The following is a 19196-nucleotide window of genomic DNA, read 5'->3' as shown; positions in this document are numbered from 1 at the left end:
ACCCGTTATCCGGAAATCAGAAAACCGGAAGACCAAAAAACCGGAACGAAATTCGATTAGTTTTTCGCCATTTTTTAAAAAAAATATTTTTATCCTAATAAGATTTTAGGATTTTTCGTTCTTTTTTGAAAGATGTTTACCTTTCCATCATTTTGGAAATAATCATTAGTGTATTACTTCATCGTTTTTTCTTCTTTTTAAGATTATTTGTAATTTTTTTTTTTTAGTTGGATTTAACTATAAAAAAACGGCATTTTGTAGCGATTCAGAAAACCGGAAAAATCAGTTATCCGGAATATCGATGGTCCCGATCGTTCCGGATAATCGGTTCCGTACTGTAGTTAAGTGCTATCTTCAACTAATTCTTCATAATTTAGATTTTCATAAGTTCTATTCTCTGCAGTTAATTATTTTTTCTTAATTCATTTTGTCAAGAAATCAGAACTGTTTTTACATTTTCCCTCTAAAATAAACCAAGAATGATTAGAAGGTTGAAGCATGGTAAAAAAAAAATTATGAAAAATAAGAATTTGAAGTTATCATATGATTTATAAATTTATTTGAATTATCCTTTTTATTATGAAATAATCATAGTTTATTATTAAAATTTTTTGTATTTAAATAGATATTAAGGCAAACATACAGTAAGGCAATTATCTACTATATTCATAAAATTTCATCATAAAACTTCTCAATGACGCACAAATAATCACAGAAAAAAAATAACATTGTTAGTAATGAAATAAAAGATCATAGTCAATTTTATATACCTTCCAAATTCTTTTTCCTAGCAATAATAAAATAATTAAATAATATTACATAGTTTACACAGACAGAGAGTGTATATAGATACATAAAGCATGTAACAAAAATGATAAGCAACATGCTACATTAGAATATTTATGTATATACACAGCCATAAAAATAGAAAAGTTATTAAATACAAACTTGAGGAACAGTCTCACTTTCAGAAAGTGAATGATTTTTGATTTCTTTTGAACCTTTAGAGACTTTTTCACATATACTAACAACCGTTTTATTGAAGTCACGGAATTTATCTGCATATAAATGATGTCCGGCACCTTCAATTAACTAGAAAAATAAAATAAACATAATTAAAATCAAGTGTTTTACAACTAGCAGTTAATTAAACCAATAAAATTACGTTTTTACAAAAAATATTATAGAAGAAACTATTAGTGTGACATTTGCAAATTTTTAGAATTCTTTGGTTTTTGGTTTAAGAAGATAATAGTTAAATTTGTGTAAGACTCCAAGCATTATTCACAGAACAAAAAAAAAACTATAATGTCTAACATACTCTGGGCATCAATAAGCACAAGAAAGTTTATAACATTCTTTGAAAATAACATGTTGAAGGGCACATACTACCCAATAATAAAAAAAAATTCTCATAACATTACTTCTTTCTTAATTAATAATGTTACTCCATAAATACTTTTTAGTGCTAAAGACATCCATTTTAAAAATATGTTTTACTTATTATTTCTACCTTATCAAAATGTAATAAAAAAAGATGCTAAAATAACGGAGATTTTACTAGGGACATTTTTTGGGGGCTACGAGTAAAGTTTTGATACATCAGGCATAATTATGTTAAGTCAAAATTTATACAGTAATTACATTTAGCAAAATAAAAATTATGTATATAAATCTTAATCTAAAGATTTTTTAAACCATTATTTATAATTACTTAAACTATAAACATTCAACATGCAGCAGTACTGGCAATAGCGCCATCTATTGAGGAATAAGAGAAATATTCTTGCCATCAGTGGATATTTTATCACCAATTTTTTTTGTTCAATTTCTTTAACAAATATGAAGAAATTTGAGAATTACAGGTAAACGGGAAATAGTCGCAAAATACAGGAGTCTGCCGTAAAAAACAGGAGACTTGGCAGGTATGCTCTATTCTTTGATAGTCAGTAAAAATATCTTTCGAATAAAAGCTTTAAAATAAAATAAGAATTTTGCAATAATCAGTGGATTAAAAATATCAAATGTTTCAATCCACTAATGTTAATTGCCAAATAATAATTTATTTACCTTTCGTATAAATTAAGCAGCATGTTGGTAAATTGTATGGTTGACGTCTGCAGTGTCATCTTTCTAACGTTAAGTAATTTGCTTTTCTTGTAAGTTTTAAGTAGATTGTTACCTCTGATGTTTTTCTAAGTTTATATTTACGTTTTATCTCAATCAGTAAGCCTTCTATTATAAAGGATGCCTTGAATCTTACTTTTTGCCTACTTGTGAAGAAAAATTAAACAACTTTAAGACTTCTATAAACTTTGTAATAAATATAAATTTTTAATGTTTAAATGATTTTAAGCATAAAACTTTAAATGGAATGACTTATTTGTTTAGCAACAATTTTCATTAAATAAAAAGAAATACTTTTTGGGAGAAAAGAAGTTTTAAAAACTTTTTAAAAATGGAAAGGAATTATTATCTTAAATTTGGTTATGGAAAGAAAGAATGATTTGATTGCTAAATAGAATTTAATGACACAAGTGACTATATTTCCTCAAACATAACTGTGAATGTACTAAAATTAAGCAGTGTAATACAGCAAAAACCAATACAAAAGTAAAAAGTACTATAAAAATAAAAGTAGACAAATCCAGGATGAGTAACAAAGACTTTACTTTTTTTGATAATAAAAAAAAAGAAAATATAACGCAATTAGATTTGAAACTAAAGGTTTCCTCTAATATTACAATCTAAATTTATTTCCAATAAAATATAGAAAAACTATGAAAGTATTACATACTTTCACTTCCACAATGGAATCAGCACGAATATCGCAAATATGATGTCCAGATTTACTGTCTATCCATGAACGTGAGCCATAAATAAAACTGATGGGAACATCTTGTCTAAGCATAGATATTCTTTTTATCATAGGTCGTTTAGCCCATCCAAATGGAGCAGACATAGCTTTAAAAGCAGTTTCACCACTGAAATAAAAAAATTAGTATTTTTGGAGGCAAAACAAAAACTATCCTTACTGTTATTACACTTTAGATTAAAAAAAGTTTAAAAATATGCATAATGCACTCTAAAAGTATGTTTATAAAAACTAGATGTTTAAATTAGATACAAGAACATAAAAATAGGTAAAATGTGTCTCAGAAACACACAAGTAATTTGATGCCACAGTCCAATTTCAAGGAAAATATAAATAAAAAAATCATGTTCAATAATATTGATTTAAACCTACTCAGCAATTGCACCCAATTTTCGAAAATAAACCAAAAGTATCTCAATTCCAAAAGAAAAAAATAACGTTTTTATAGCAACAGTTATTATTTTCTATTGAATATGATCAGATATGCGGGCAGTTTGAAATGTTTTCTGTCAAGATTACAGATAGAGAAACCACCGGTTGTGCCAATTTTAAGCTGAATTGTGTGAACATAAATAATCCATTGGTAACACTTTCTTATACAACTCAAATTTCTGTTAAGGATAATCAAGTAATAATGGCACATAAATGTAGTACAGTGAGAAAATAAGATTTGAAATATACATTAATATTACAACTATTGTTATGAAGGATAATCAATAGATAATGGGGCATAAACAAAATAGAGACAGAAAACAATGTTAGAAATATAGATTGATATTAGAACAAAATGGCAAATTGAAGAAAGGAATGTTTATATCACCATTTTTCCTTAATTTTTTTTTCTACTTCAAAATAACTATTGTGAATAAATAGAATTTCACACTCGGATAATTTCATTTATAATGTAATCTTCAAACAATGAAAATCTCAATTCAACATTTAAGTACATAAAAAAGAAGAGGGATTATAATAAAGTGTCACATAATAGTTAAAAATCAACTTAAGAGCAATAGCTGTACATAAATAGGACTAAGTGCCAAATTTAATTCATATTTCATAGGTTTATTTTAATATTCAAGTATTACTCTTTGTAGAGTGTTAGACAAATAAAATTACCCTATATTAAGGGTGGCAAACCTATAGCATGTACTGTCCGGAGAAGCACACAAAAGATTTTTGAAGTCACACTGCAAAAAGTGTGATTTTTCTGAGTGCTCTAGTTAGCTCGTTATAACTGAAGAGAAAAATCTCTAAAATTAAATCATTAATTTTTATTTTTGAATATTGAACATTCATTAAATGCTCAACAATAAAAATGCAATAAATATTACTGAAATTACTTTTTTTTAAATTTTTTTTTTCATTTTAAGCAGGTTTTTCATATTTTTAATTAAAATTATTACAACTTACTATATTTTTAATTTTTAGCACCGAACAGTAAAATGTTTCATACATCTACCATATACTATACACTGATAAAATATATAATGATACTACTAAAATAGACAAAACTTTAAAAAAAGCATGAGTAATTAGTAATATTATGAAACATTTCATTCAATTAATATTACCAGCATAATTTATGATATCCGTAATGTATATTTGAGTGGCTTATTAAAACTTAACAAACTTCATAATGAAATAAACAGAAAAAATAGCTAAACATTTAAAAAAAACTTTAAACAGGAGAAATATAACAATTTTCATTACTGTAATTCATAAAATAAATTATAACACACAAATTAAGGTTTAACTGTTTATTTTGTCTTCGTCAAATACAACTCTATAATGTTTAGAATTAAGATAGTGTAATACTTTTTGCATATAATTCACATATACTAACAGATTAACAACATAATCAAAATTATTATGCATAAAAAATAAAGTAATTTGAAAAATACATTACAGAGAATGAATTTTTTTATACAAAGATAAAATTTAAATTAAGATAAAAGGTAAGTAATTTAAGAATGAAATTGACAAGAAATTATTCATAGGTAAAGCATTAATCAACATTTAAATGAGACAAAACAATTACCTTGGATACTGAGCATTGCAATGATAAATATAATCTGAAACCTCTTCTGGTTCAGCACAACTCTTAAATTTATGTAAGAGATCAGGTCGTAAACGACTGACAAGTTGTGGTCCTACAAGCAAATGGATAAAATTTAAAAAATATAAAAGTAAAATTTTCCGGAATCATTACAAAATCTGATTTAAATAATATTTTCTTTATAATCTGTACTTTTCTAAACACATTTTTTTATACTCTAGAATTTACAAAATTAAGCGTTTATTTTACATTAAATGTTTATTGATTTAGCTTGGCAAACCGTTTTTACAATAAATAGAATATGTTAAGCTCTTTAATACTGTGGTTTCAGTTTGTAAAAAGAAAATCTTATTGAACATACCAAAGTTTTAAAATAGATGAAAAATTTAAATAATAGAGCTAATAAAATAATAGAATGATAATTGCTTGTTAAAGTTTATATTTCTGGTAAATATCAGTAACACAATAAATTCGACAATTTTAATTATTAAAATGCAAAACCAATAATGCTTTTGCAAAATGTTTAAATTTTATAACATTGTCAGGTTACGTATGAAAAAGAAATAATTACAGTGTTGGTTGAAACATTTTTCAAGAATATACCTAATGCTCAGTGGCAAATGAATGAAAGCATAATTTAAACAGGAACCATGCTTTCTATGTGAAAAAAACAATATTGCTTACATTGGTTATTCAGAATGAGATTCTTCAAATGAAGAAAGGGTAATAATTTGTACTATAAATGAATAAAGCTAAATAACGTGAAAAAATAAAAATAATGCCACAAAAGTTATACAATACATAGTATAGTTTTGATTTCACAATCAAAAAGCTTATAAAACCAAAACCATGACATTATTTGTGTTTATATTGTTTGGCAAGATTCTATAAGACTCTTGTTTGGCAAGTTTTGCGAATTAGATGCAAGATTGCTAAGTAGAAAAACTAAACAGAACAAATCTTTAAAAAAAATTTAACTAAGCAATACACTAAGTAATTTTTCAAAACTTGCCTAACATATTGCAATAATGTTAAACATTCTATGAAGCAATATAATATTACACTATGCCATTTCTTAAACAAAAATGAATTTGATAATTCCATTAAGAGAAAAATACAATGAAGTCAAAAATATCATAGAAACTTGATGCATGTTTTAATTTTAAAAAAGAAATAAATTCTCTATGTAATTAAAACAATTTAAAACGTAATTTATTCTGTTTTTGCTTTGTTTTTTGTTATTCTTACATTATTACAATTGATTTGAGATATAATCATCTTCTGCAGCAATTCAATTTAAAATTTTAGAAATGCTCTACCACCAGAAATAATTGAAGTATGTATAAATATATTTACAGTACTATAAAATCAAATAATTCTATGAATAAATTAATAATTACTGAAGACGTAGTTTAACTTCATCTATTAGCAGCACCTTTACATTTAACTTAAACCACAAATGGATTAATTTTCATTAAACAGATTAGTTTTCAAGCTAAATAAAAAACTTGGATCAATTTTAGCTTTGTACTTTTTAATGATAGCCTTTTCCTTAAATTGATTTTTAGCAAAAAACGAAATAAATTATTCCTAAATAAAATCTGAAATAAATAGCCCAATCCAGAAGACAATGGAACTCCTGGATCAAACATTGAAAGAAACTAGCCAAGAATCATTGCCCGATGATTAGCCTGATGGCAAAGGGATTCTAACCAATGACCCGTCAACCATTGAGGACATTTTACGGTCAGTGTGAGCCAGGAGCATGATTTGTATTAACCAGCTACAGCTTGGACGATTTGGCCACCATGAGGTATAAATAATTAAATCAATAATACAAGACTTTATAATAGGGTAGTGAAGATTTTAAAGATGTGAATAACTATATAAACATGACTTCAATTAGGATGTATAATAATAAATATTTCAAAATTTCCCCAATATATAAAGAATACTAAAACTTATTTTTCAAGAACATACTCTATTTTTTAAAAGAAAATATATGAAATGAGATAGCTTTAACAGTAAATTTTATAATTAATAAGTTTTATAATGAACTAACTAAGAGAAGAAAAATTATTAATTATATATTGGGTTTTCATATGAATTATGCAGGTATACTCTGGGAACATGATTAGCTTTTTTAAAGATGTGAATAACTATATAAATATGACTTCATTTAGGATGCATGGGAATAATACACATATCTAATAATAATAAATATTTTAAAATTTCTACAGGATATAAAGATTACTAAAACTTCTTTTACCAGAACGTACTCTTTTTTTTTTAAAGAAAATATATGAAATGAGCCAGCTTTAACAGTAAATTTTATAATAAATAAATTTCATAATGAGCTAACTAAGAGAAGAAAAATTGTTAATTATATATTGGGTTTTCATATAAATTATGCAGGTATACTCAGGGAACATGACTAGAATAGGATTTAATTTGCCAGTAAAAGAGATAGGTATATTTTGCTCAATGAAATTTGAAGGCAACAATCTAAAAGCGAATTTAAAAATTATCAAATTAGTAACAAACAAAAAATAATCACATTTTCAGTAAGTAGACAGTGGCTGGTAGACTCTAATAATTAAATAGCTCCTTTTTGTGTCAAACCCAATGATTCAGAAATTAATATTGATACAACCTTTTAATTTAATAGCCACGTTTCGCAAACATTTTTTTTGCATGGATTAAAATGCATTTTATTTAAAAAAAATTATATTAGAACTAAATTATTATTTTTTTTTTTAATGGTGGGCTCTTGGGGGTTGTCCCATTGGCTACAGAAATGCCAGAACTGCTACTCTCTTCTCGCTACACAGTGGGCACCTGTGGTGCCCACGTCACACAATCACAACCCGTTTATAGGACGGGTCACATTCACACACAAAGGAGAAAGGACATAGAACACAGAGAGAAAGAAATATCCATGCCCTGAGCAGAATTCGAACCCGCAAATAGCGGCTTCGCAATCAGGCACGGTAACCACTCGGCTACCAGGTTGGCTAGAACTAAATTATAGGTATAAACATTTAACTTAACAATAAAAAATAATATAAATATGTAACAAAATTTAGATAATAAAGAATTTAGTTAAACATAATGAAATATTTGGGGAGGTTAAATACATTTAATGTGTACATTACTAATTTGAAATATGTGAATTGTTAAAGAACTCTCTTTCCACATGACTATAACTATAATTTCCATTATAAATTGATGGATTCCATTTCAGATTGATGGAAATTCAGTTTTTCAGAATTTTCCTTAAAATGTCCAATGTCCAGTCTTTCTACATCAATGTACTTTCATCATTTAATGATTTTCAAAGAAAAAAAAAGTGACTGGTAGTTTATTTCAGTCGTCTCTGTATTTTCTTGACTCAGCACATAGCGAGCGGTTATTTTCAGGACCAATAAACAACACGCTTTTTCTTTCAAAATTAGTATCTTCAAAACAGGAGAATATTAAAACTGATTAATCTAAGCAATGCAAATCACCACAAATAAAGTATACATACAAATTAAAAAAAATTATTTGATATTCTTGAAAATGAAATTTTTGAAAATATAAATAACCTTGCAATTAAAATTACAATCAAACCAAGCATCAAGATCAAATTCAATAAATGGAAACTGAAAGAACATTTATTGGATAAGTCTTGTTCTGGAAGATTAATATCACTAAAAGTTTGAGAGCCAATGTAAAACAAATTCTATAGCAACAGTAGAGGATCTGTTCAGAAAGATTGAATTTTGTTACTAAATCATTCTTAGTCACAAGCACTTCCGCTAAAAAAAAGTAGTTAATGGTGTTATATAAACCATTTTGTCTAATTGTAAACAAAAACAAACTAATATATATTATGAAATGACTTAACATAATACTTCAAACATTATATCTTTAGTAAATACTACTTTAGTTCTATTTTGTAAGAAAAAAAACATTAATACTGTAAAATCATTAGAGCATAAGCTACATTATTATTGCACTTTAAAGTAACAACTTTTAGTGGCAAAATTAAATTATCATTTAATTAAATTGAAAAAGTATATATAACAAACCCCAAGGTCCAGCTGCTCTTAATCCAGCAAGAGGATTAAAGGGCCTGAGCATAGCTGCAATAGCTTTAGCCCACATTGGAAACTCCACTTTTTTTACTCCTGAATCAGGAGTAGGAAATCCCCAAGGATCAGCTAAAATTAAATGTTTCACATGATCAGGATATTTAATTGCATAGGATGCAGCAAGAAAGCCTCCCATGCTATGGCCAAATAGAATAAACTGAGATAATCCCATTTTTTCTCTCCATTTTTCTATACCTGTAAAATAACAACAATGTATTACAGCATGAAAAACATTATATATATATATATATATATATATATATATATCAAGCATGCAACTGTAAATTTTCGACTTAGTTCAGGTTACAACTTAGTTGGATTTTCACCCTAAAACCTCTTTTTGGTTAAGTTATTCAACAGAAAAACTGTGTACAATGAAATTTTGCATTAGTGTAAAAACTAACTATAATAAACAATTAATATTATCTAACAATATTTATTGATGGGGAACTGAGTATAACAAGTTTTTAAAACCAGAAAAGAAACTTGAAAACTTTCAGTATAGGTCTTTGCCAATGCTATGTTTACGAAACCATGCGTGAATTTTATAATAAGATTTGAATTTATATTAATGCGTAATTTTACCATCTATTAGATCTATTTGTATTTCATAAATTTTAAAAAGGTCATAAGACATAATCGATTTAAAGAAATTAATAGCATCACATAAATAAAATATTATGGTCGCCATGCTTTCTAACTTTAACAAATTAATGTCAGATTTTTAAGTTTTCAGCTAAAATTAAATGGATTTGCAAATTCAATATTAAATAGCATAAGTCATATTGTAAACAGTTCAAGTTGATTTAAAATATAGGATGACCTCAAAGAATAAACTTTGATGCCAGTTAAATCTAAAGCGCTGTTTTATGTTGAATTTTAAGAGAAAAAATAAAGTATTCATAAATAAAATGGACATGTAAGTTAGATATTCAAAGTTCATCAATTGTTTATTATGGAGTTTTTAAAATAAAATATGTAGATAAATTAAGAAATGGCATATTTTGAATAACAAAAGTTATTGGATTGGCACTATAAAAGACCTGGTACGAAATGATCACATTAATTCACTTAAAGCAGTCGATTAAAATAAATAGTTTTTTATCTGTTTTTATACAATTTTTAGGCTGCACCTGAAGCTAGATCTGAGGTTATAATTAAAAAAGTACATTGTATATTGATTTGTTTAACAAGTAAAATTTTTAAGAGGATCAATCATTAATACATCACCATGTGCAAAATTGTTTAGAAAATTTTCTTATATAAACATGAATAAAATAAATATTCATTGTTAATTCACCTAAATTAGCAAATATAATACCACTTTCTCATGTCTCACGTGAGACAATATGATTAAAGAATTTAATTATAAAATTTTTAGGAAAATAACTAAGTTTTAAACTTACATTATAATTTCTGAATCTCATAAGTTTAGTTCATAAATTATAGGTCATTAAATACAAATATTCAATTTTGATATTATGAGCCATAACTTCATAGGATTAAAAAATTAGAACAAAAGATTTTAGTCACAATCATGAATGAATGATGAGTCTTCTTTTATTTATTTCACAAAATTATATTTCACTCATAAAATTGTATTTCACAATATAAAACTTGTTATTATTCAAAAGAAAGGAAAATATTGTAAAATAATAAATTTATAACAATAATGAAGTAATAAAAATATATATACAGATAGATATTTTTTAAAAAGCCAACACTTTTTATAGTATTTTATCTTTGCTTGCCATTGGCAAAAACCATGCAATTTATTTATTTATATTGTATAATGTATCAATCTCCACATAATAAATAAACTTAGCAATGAAATATGCATGTTTATATGAAAAACATATAAATTTAAGCAGCAAGAAGTCATAAATTATTTTCTCTTCCTTGTATTGCTCCGCTGTTACTAAGAAGCAAGCTTCTAACAAACTATTCATAACAATGCTATCAAAGGGTTATAGAAAAACAGTCACATCAAGTACACGTATGTTTATTAAAAAAATTCATGCTTTAAAAGCACATAAAGAGAAAACAATTTTTGAAATTCTGTAAACCAAAAAAACACAGTTAACAAAAAGAAAATTACACATAAATCTCCATAAAAAGAATAGTAAATTTTGATTTTATATGTACATATTTATAGTGATTCCCATTTTTATACTTGAAATTATTATCAGAAACAGAATAGAGCCTATTATTAAACTTAAAATATTAAGCAAAATTGCAGTTGTTGTGTAACAAGGAATAATGGCTTAAAATATAACAAGTCACACTGAGTTTGCTTAAATTTATATGCAATTAAGCAAATAATCTAGAAATATTTTAAAAATTTCACAAAAAAAGAAAATTGAAAATATGGCTATAGTTTTTTTTTTCATAAACATATCACATTTTGCTTTATAATTTTAAGACTTTTTGGGCAACTAATAATGAACCTGATATGGATAAAAATTTATCCCAATAGGTATCAAAATTATAATCTCTCTTTAAAGGCTGTCAACATTCAAAATGTTTGAGAAAATGTAATTAAGTTTACTTTTTAGCAAACAATTATAAATTTGAAGCAAAATAGGGAAATAATAATACTGACTAAATATAACAATACAAATTTTTTCACAGCTAAAAAAATTTTACTCAAGAAAATACAAGGTTGTTAAAAGGGATAAAGGACAGTTTCAAAGTTACAGTTTAGAAAGAGTAGCTGAAAATTTAAAAAAAAAAGGAAATTCATACAAAGAAGTTTTCGTCTTAATTAACATTTAATGAAAAACAGAACCTGTATTATGTGTTATAATCCTGATTACTATCAAGTTTTTAGTTTTTTTTACTCACGCAAAACATTTTTTTCTGCACAAATTCTAAAGTACATTTTTAAAAAAAATCCATTTTGAAAACATTTCAGTAGTTTGTTTCTCTTGTTTTAACTCATATTTTAGTTTTTACTTTGGCATTTAAAAATAACCTTCAAAGTCTGATTTTTTTTTGTCACACACTAAAAATAAATAAATTCAAAAAGTTAAAATTTGACTTAATTTCTTTCACACAGAAATCATTGGTTTTGATTATAAATAACAACTATTTGAATACTTTAAAAAACAGATAGATTTAGATCAGATGGAATACATAAAAAGCATACTTTCTATTAGTTGATTTTCAGCAATTTCAGCATCCTTACTAAATGAAGGACGAGAACTATGGCCAAATCCCAAAATATCTAATGCATATAATGGGCGTCCTTCAGCAAGATCATCAATATTTAATATCCATAGACCAATGCCTGATGCAAAACCATGAAGAAGAACCAACGGAACTTCTTTCTCTAAATCAGAATTGATAGTGATTGTTCTTATGGAACAATCTTCATTTTCATGCTTCACTGACACAAAAGAGAGTTCATATGGTTTTTTCATAACTAAAAAAAGAAAAAAATTACTTAACATCAAAACACAATAGATCTCTATACAGAGTGTCTTATAGTAACTGTCTTTAATATATATTTTTACTGCTATAATATATATCATTACAGTCTACACATTAAAGGTCTTTTGTATCAATCATCGAACGAGAAAGTAATTTTGATTCATCATTGGTTAGAGCTTAATTTGTAATTGCTAATTACAAAAATAATCGTACAAAATATATTTAATTACCCTGTTTCTCATTTAAATCAATTTAAATAGAGAGTTTTTCCTACCAATTAAATATTCAACTCATTTCAGAACCATGCATAGAAAAATTGGCGTCCATTTAAATTAAGCAAAATAAAGCAAATTTTATAAAAATATAATCATTTAAAAATAAAGAAGAATGCATATAAAACATCTTACGAGAGAGCAGTTTTGCTTCTGCATTGGTTAGAGCTTCATTTGAAGTGGGGCACCAACGAAACATATCTGTAAACCAGGTGAAGATGGACTTATTAATCATAAAAATATAGGATAACCCAGTTAAACTAGATGCTGTTACTAACAAAGTTTGAATCCTAGAATGAAAAATGAAAGAATAAGTATTTCTCATAAGTCAATAAAATTTTTAAATAAAGAATATTTTAGAAACAGAAAAGATTTAACTAAAAATTTATATCAAGATATTAAATGAAAAAACTATCTAAATTTAAAACTTAATGAACAGTAAGCTAAAAATATTTATGACGTAATGTAGTTCAGGGTTCGTAGTTGACCTAAGAAATAAACCAAAACGACATTTTTAAAATATTACTAATTTTTTTAGAATAAGCTAATTATTCTGCACTCAATTCAAGGTTGTGGTATTAAAAAATTACCAAATGTATAAAGATTTTTATTTTCTAAGAAAAGCATTAAATTAGATAATTTAGCTTTTAAATGTTAGGAAATATGTTAACACAAAAACAATTTTTTTTAATAAGCCCAATGTCATAAATTCCCCTTACAAAATAAAACCTATTTTTTTAAAAAATTATTTGACATGAAAATTTGCCAATTTCACATTAAAATATGCCATCGAAAATTCAATCATTACCAAACAATAATAAAATTATTAACCATATAGTGCAATTCTTTGTAATCATATTCCTTTACTTTATAGATCATTCAAATGTTTGTTCTAATAACCAATAATCAAATAATTATAAGTGTCAATTTAATTCTTTAGTTTATTATTAAAAACATTAACTGAGAATGAGCGTATAATTTAAAATGAGCTTTTTTATAGCTCTAAATACAGTTGATCAGACTGTTATTTCATTTACCTTGGTTCAGTCATTGTTTTTTCATAATGGGGCAAAGTTATCTCTTTTATTTAAAGAAGCAAAATCATCTCTTTTATTTAAGCAAATTCTTATTTTAAAAATTCAGCACATTCTTATTTCAAAATTTCAGCATTCTTATTTTAAAAATTCAGCATATTCTTATTTTAAAAATTCAGCATATTTTTTTTTAACAAAAAGAAGAAAAAAATTCTTCTACTTCTTAAATAATATGTTCAAAAATACCTAACCTGTGATCAGGATTCTAACATGGTTTTTGCGTGTGTGACGCATGTATTAACAATTATAGGTACTTACGTATTAATGCCACCGCAGCTACAGATTTGGCGGTTTTTAAGTGCCGCCAAGTTACACCTAAAGTTTTTGCGACAAATCATAATATGAAACACTTTATTTAATATCAAAGCACTTTCAAAATTCAAAACACTTTATTTAAAATCAAAGTAGTCAATCAGATTTCGGTGAAAAATGGGCCGATAACATAGATTCAAAACAGTCTCTATTTTCTTTCACCTGATGCTGTCACCATATAAACTCTAATAAATAAGATTCCAAATGATGCTAACAACAAGGCAACAAGGAATCCAAAAGATAACTGCGTGCGAACAAGAGGATTGCTCTTTATTGGCGTAGAGCAAATTCTGTTGCAGTGGCGTTAGTACGTAAGTACCCAATTATACTACTGCTGCGGTGGTGTTAGTACGGAAGTACCCAATTATACTATCAGAAATATCTAGTTTTAAATTCAAGAAGATCAAAAGTCATTTTTATATTTTTTCAAACCTTTAAATAATATGTCTATAATAGAATGCCTGTGATGAAGATTTTAACTTGAATTTTTGCATACATGATGTGATGTATTAACAATTATACTATCAAGGCAGTCTATTATTAAATTCAAGTTTTTTTTTTCTTGTTTCTTTTAACAGCATGTAAAAACTCTCTTCATTATAATAAAGGAAAAAGGCTGTTTATGAACAGTTATATTATGTATAAATGCTAATTTTTTTATGAATTTTATTTAAGGTCAGTCAGACACTTATTTAATAAAAAATAGAGCATTAAAAATATTTGATAATTGTAATTTGAACAAACCTAAGATAAGAACCTTCTTAAGATAAGAAAAGTGTATAATTGTGTGTTTGTGATTATATATATATTTTTTTTAAGATATTATATCAACTCTAAGTGAAATTATGTTACACTGCTATAAGTTTTGATTAAGAATCACTTTCGACACTTTTCACAATTATATATCAATGCTTATTTAAAGTAACACAAACTCAGGATAGATATTTAAGAAAAAAAGACATTTTTATAAGAAAATTTACTGTTTTTTTTTCTCATTTTATGTTTAAACTAAAAGTATTCATAAATATAATAGCAAAATTAAGTACTTAAAAAGATATTTTTCTTTTTAAAACACAGGCTTCATTTTCCTTAACCCACTGACGGTTCTGCACGTAAAAAGTCGCATTTTAAGCTGCAGTCATCTCTGTATAGCAAAACCGGTTTTCCCATGTTAATAGATAGGGGAACTGTGTGTAGGGGAGAAACATTCTCCCAATTTTGCCCATTTCCTTAACCGCCAGTGGGTTAAAGAAAAATCCATTTTGTTTAAATTAGCCCATCTTGATTATACAAATATGATAATTCACTTTTTCAAGTATACAAAAATAATAATTGATTATTTGAAAATTCCTTTAAAAATTATTTTAAAGGCTGAAAGACAAATTTAAGTTATTAACCTAACATATTTACTGTTACAATAATAAGAAAAATATAACATTTCTACCGTAAGCACTCATCCAATTGAAACATTATCTTTATTTTTTAAAATCAAGAAACAATTTTTAAAAAAATATTTTATATATATATATTACATTGATATAATTAAAAACATGTATGTCAAAAATTAACCCTGTTGGTTAAGTAACATATATTTTTGATGTATCCATAAAAAGTAATTAATTTAATTTGTGTCATTATGCAGAATTATAAATTTATTCTAAAAATGGGAATGTTTCTGTAATGTGATTATGAAGAAGGAGGATTCAGGGTGCCATTTATGTTGAGATGGTGGAATATTAAGGTGTGGGTGGAATTTGTATTGGTATGGTATATAGTTGAAGATAATAATGCAAACAGAAGATGATGAAAATAATACTTGAACCAGATCAGAATTAATAAAAAGCTTTTATTTCATAGTATATTTGCAGAGCTCGAGATACCAAATANTATTTTGACAGGTTTTTTCCTTTCTTAGCTTCTAGTGATCTATGCATTAAACCCATAAATCAACAGAAAAGAGAACAGAAGATCTACCAAGACTGTATCGTTAGTAACGCTCCTTCTCTGGAATGCAGGAAAGGGGGGGGAGATTTGTTTTTAAAAGAGCACAATTGAGTCCCCTCCCCCCTTCTTTCCTGTGCAGCTGGCTAGTAAAAGAGGCATTTCCTGGAACCTTTTTGATAAAGTGTTAGAGAAAGAAGTACTGTGAAAAAGGGTAAACACAGCAAACGTTAAAGTGGAGGGGGAATCCCCTTTAGTCACACAAGAAAAAATAAAGAGAACCCAATCAGCATGCCACGCCTTTATGCTTGATTGATAGCCAATGACAGGAGAGAAAATAAGAACTTGTCACTTCCCCCCCTTCAACTTGAATGACAAGTAAGAAGGAAATGAATTTTGCTTCTTCACCTACCCACCTTAATGAATGAATGACGGGAATTTCCCCTTCTTGCTTGAAACGTTCTAGTTCAAAATGGCGGAGAGAGCAATTAATATTTTCATAACTGTAAATTTTTTTAGTTTCCTATATTTATTTTTATAATAGCAATAATTATTTTTTTTTAAATATTTTGTTTTTGATTGATTAGATATCATTCTAATACTAAAACATTATTGCCCGAAAAATAATGTTATTTAATTTCTGCTTCTTAGATTCAGATCATTTTAATCTCTGTTTACCTTGGGGGTCTATTATAGGGAAAAATCGATTATCCGGACTTCGGAAAGTCCCGCCGATTCCGGATACGCGACTTTCCACTGTAGTTAAAGATAATAATGCAAACAGAAGATGATGAAAATAATACTTGAACCAGATCAGAATTAATAAAAAGCTTTTATTTCATAGTATATTTGCAGAGCTTGAGATACCAAATATAAATATTATCCATAAGAATTTCAGTTGAATCAATTTTGTATAATAATATTAATAAGGACAGGCCATGGGAGACAAAACCCCCACAACCTGCCTAATCAAAAGTCAAATTAAAAAGTAGATGTAATTTGTTCCCAACGGCGGTAATTTGTGTCCAAAATTGGCGAATTATCAAAACATAACATAGCCAAAACAAAGCCAACCAGCATATCAATATTGGGTTTGAAAGAATACCTTGGCAATTACGAGTCGCCAACAAATTTATCAGAATTATTACAACCATGCAACTGAAACATATTTTCAGATAGAAAATTTAAAAGTTATTAATAGATTTTTGTTTTTGATAAGAGGCACGACAGTGAATTAATAAGTCTGCCTAGTAATGAAATAAAAAGTATCCTTTATATTGATCTATAAGAGAAGAATAAATATTTCTATCTTCGTTTCAAAAGATTAAGTCTTTGATTTATTTTAAATATAATTCTATTAATAAAAATAAGCTTAAATAATAAAAGATATTTAAAAGGATAGGAAATAAATATGTAATGCCAATTGTGGCATCACATATATCCCCACTGGACACAGAAAAAAAAATGTAATATTTTCACATGTAATTATCACAGTGATCTATGTCAAAATAATCACCATGTTTTGGTGCCTTTCAGGCAACAGCAATTTTTAAAAAAATCACAGTCGAGGAACAACTCAATTGGCTTATTAGCTCGGGGATATTTCCTTACCGTAATCTGTCGTGTCAACTACAATCACCAAATGAATTTTAAACTTTTATATTCTTTTAAAAAGCATCTAGAGGTTTACCAAATGGTAACTATGAGTTTCAAGTTTGTTTCCTTCTGTGATGCTTTTTTTTAGTTATTCGTGAACTGCTGCTCGGAAGTTGCCAAGAGTTTGAGGTTATTCTGCTGTAGATTATGAAATGGAAATCTACTTTAGCTTCCTCAGGCAAACCTCTATGGGTTTCTTTTATACTTAAATTACAAGTTTAAAATCCATTTGGCGGTTTAGCGATATGGAAATATAAAACTAAAATTTCTATTTTGAATTAAATTTTTGTCAGAGCTTAAAGATCAGATCTGTGTGAAGCTCCGACATTTTGAGAACTGCCAATTGCCTACATATTGTTATAAATTAAAAGTAATAAACATTAACTGACACATGTAATTCATTAATAAACTTCCCATAAACTCTTATCTTTCATATCAGACACTGATAAAAAAAATAAGAATTAAAAGATTAATATATACTAAACAAATTACAGAATTTAAAGCTAATTTATTTTTTCTTAAAAATATAAATTGAACAAGCTCATTCACTAAGAAGAAATAGAAATATTCTCGATAAATTATACACAAATTAAGCAATAATTCACACATTGATTAAAAAGGAATAACCAGAATTAAAAATATATCTGGAATAACTTATTGATTACTGGAAGTAAACACAAAGAGTAATTTAAATTTTTTCGAATTAAATAGAAATTTTTTTAGAAAAATCCTTTAAAAAAGATTACCTTCCCCTAGAAGAGTTTTCCATTCCTTTAACATAATATTTATTTTTTTTAAATTTGATTGATTGCTTCAATTCCCGAAATAAAATTAAAAACAGCGATTTCGCCAGCTTTTGAACGTTAGGTCAGAGATTTATTAAGGAAATCATAAAATTAAATGTGACGATATGATGACTTGCATGTTTTCCGTTGAACAATTGTTATAAAACCAATTCTCGATTCAGTAAACTAACAATTACTAAATTACATAACAAATGACGCAACTCATAAGCACAGCCTGAAGAATATAAATTGTGGCTTACAGCTTTCATGGAAGATCAAACAATTTAAGGATTTATTCCCACTTGACTAAGGCAAAACACATAAGCGTGTGATCGCAAGCGCACAAACACAAATAAACCATAGTAGTATTGTGACTCTCAGTAGGTTTGTGATGCCATCTCGGACGTGCTAGCAAACCATAAACTAACGAGTTTAAATTTCTGAGCGTCGTAAAGTATTTTTGCTTTAGTTTATTTTTATAATTGTATATTTTTAAAAGCAATCAAGTATTTTTAAGTAGTGAATTTTTTGCTTTTTATTAGAATAAATCAATGTTATTTGTTATGTAATAACTCAATAAGATGAACTTGAAGGACTGTTTGATGCTTTTCATAAAGCAATATTATGCGTATTTCAT

General features: G+C 26.6%; 1 protein-coding gene across 1 annotated transcript; it reads right to left on the bottom strand.

Moving 5' to 3' along the window:
• Window positions 1-111: 111 nt before the first annotated feature.
• On the bottom strand, window positions 112-18857 carry LOC107449966 ((Lyso)-N-acylphosphatidylethanolamine lipase). Its single transcript, XM_016066013.4, has 7 exons — window positions 18521-18857; window positions 12907-13061; window positions 12216-12491; window positions 9005-9262; window positions 4914-5025; window positions 2798-2984; window positions 112-1092 (listed from the first exon to the last, which is right to left on the bottom strand). Exons 1-7 carry the CDS (start codon window positions 18541-18543, stop codon window positions 937-939), a joined length of 1167 nt encoding a protein of 388 aa, XP_015921499.2. The 5' UTR covers window positions 18544-18857; the 3' UTR covers window positions 112-936.
• Between the last annotated feature and the right edge of the window lie 339 nt (window positions 18858-19196).

The sequence above is a fragment of the Parasteatoda tepidariorum genome, chromosome X2, assembly GCF_043381705.1.
Source record: "Parasteatoda tepidariorum isolate YZ-2023 chromosome X2, CAS_Ptep_4.0, whole genome shotgun sequence".
In the NCBI taxonomy this organism is placed as follows: Eukaryota; Metazoa; Arthropoda; class Arachnida; order Araneae; family Theridiidae; genus Parasteatoda; species Parasteatoda tepidariorum.
This window is presented reverse-complemented; position numbering and strand designations above follow the sequence as displayed.

Coding starts and splice junctions, on each gene's coding strand:
- LOC107449966 (XM_016066013.4), bottom strand. CDS start 18,543: ATGGAAAACTCTTCTAGGGGAAG. Junction 2,985..4,913: donor TGCAATGCTCAGTATCCAAG/GTAATTGTTTTG, acceptor TTTTTATTTCAG/TGGTGAAACTGCTTTTAAAG. Junction 1,093..2,797: donor ATTCCATTGTGGAAGTGAAA/GTATGTAATACT, acceptor TTATTTTTCTAG/TTAATTGAAGGTGCCGGACA.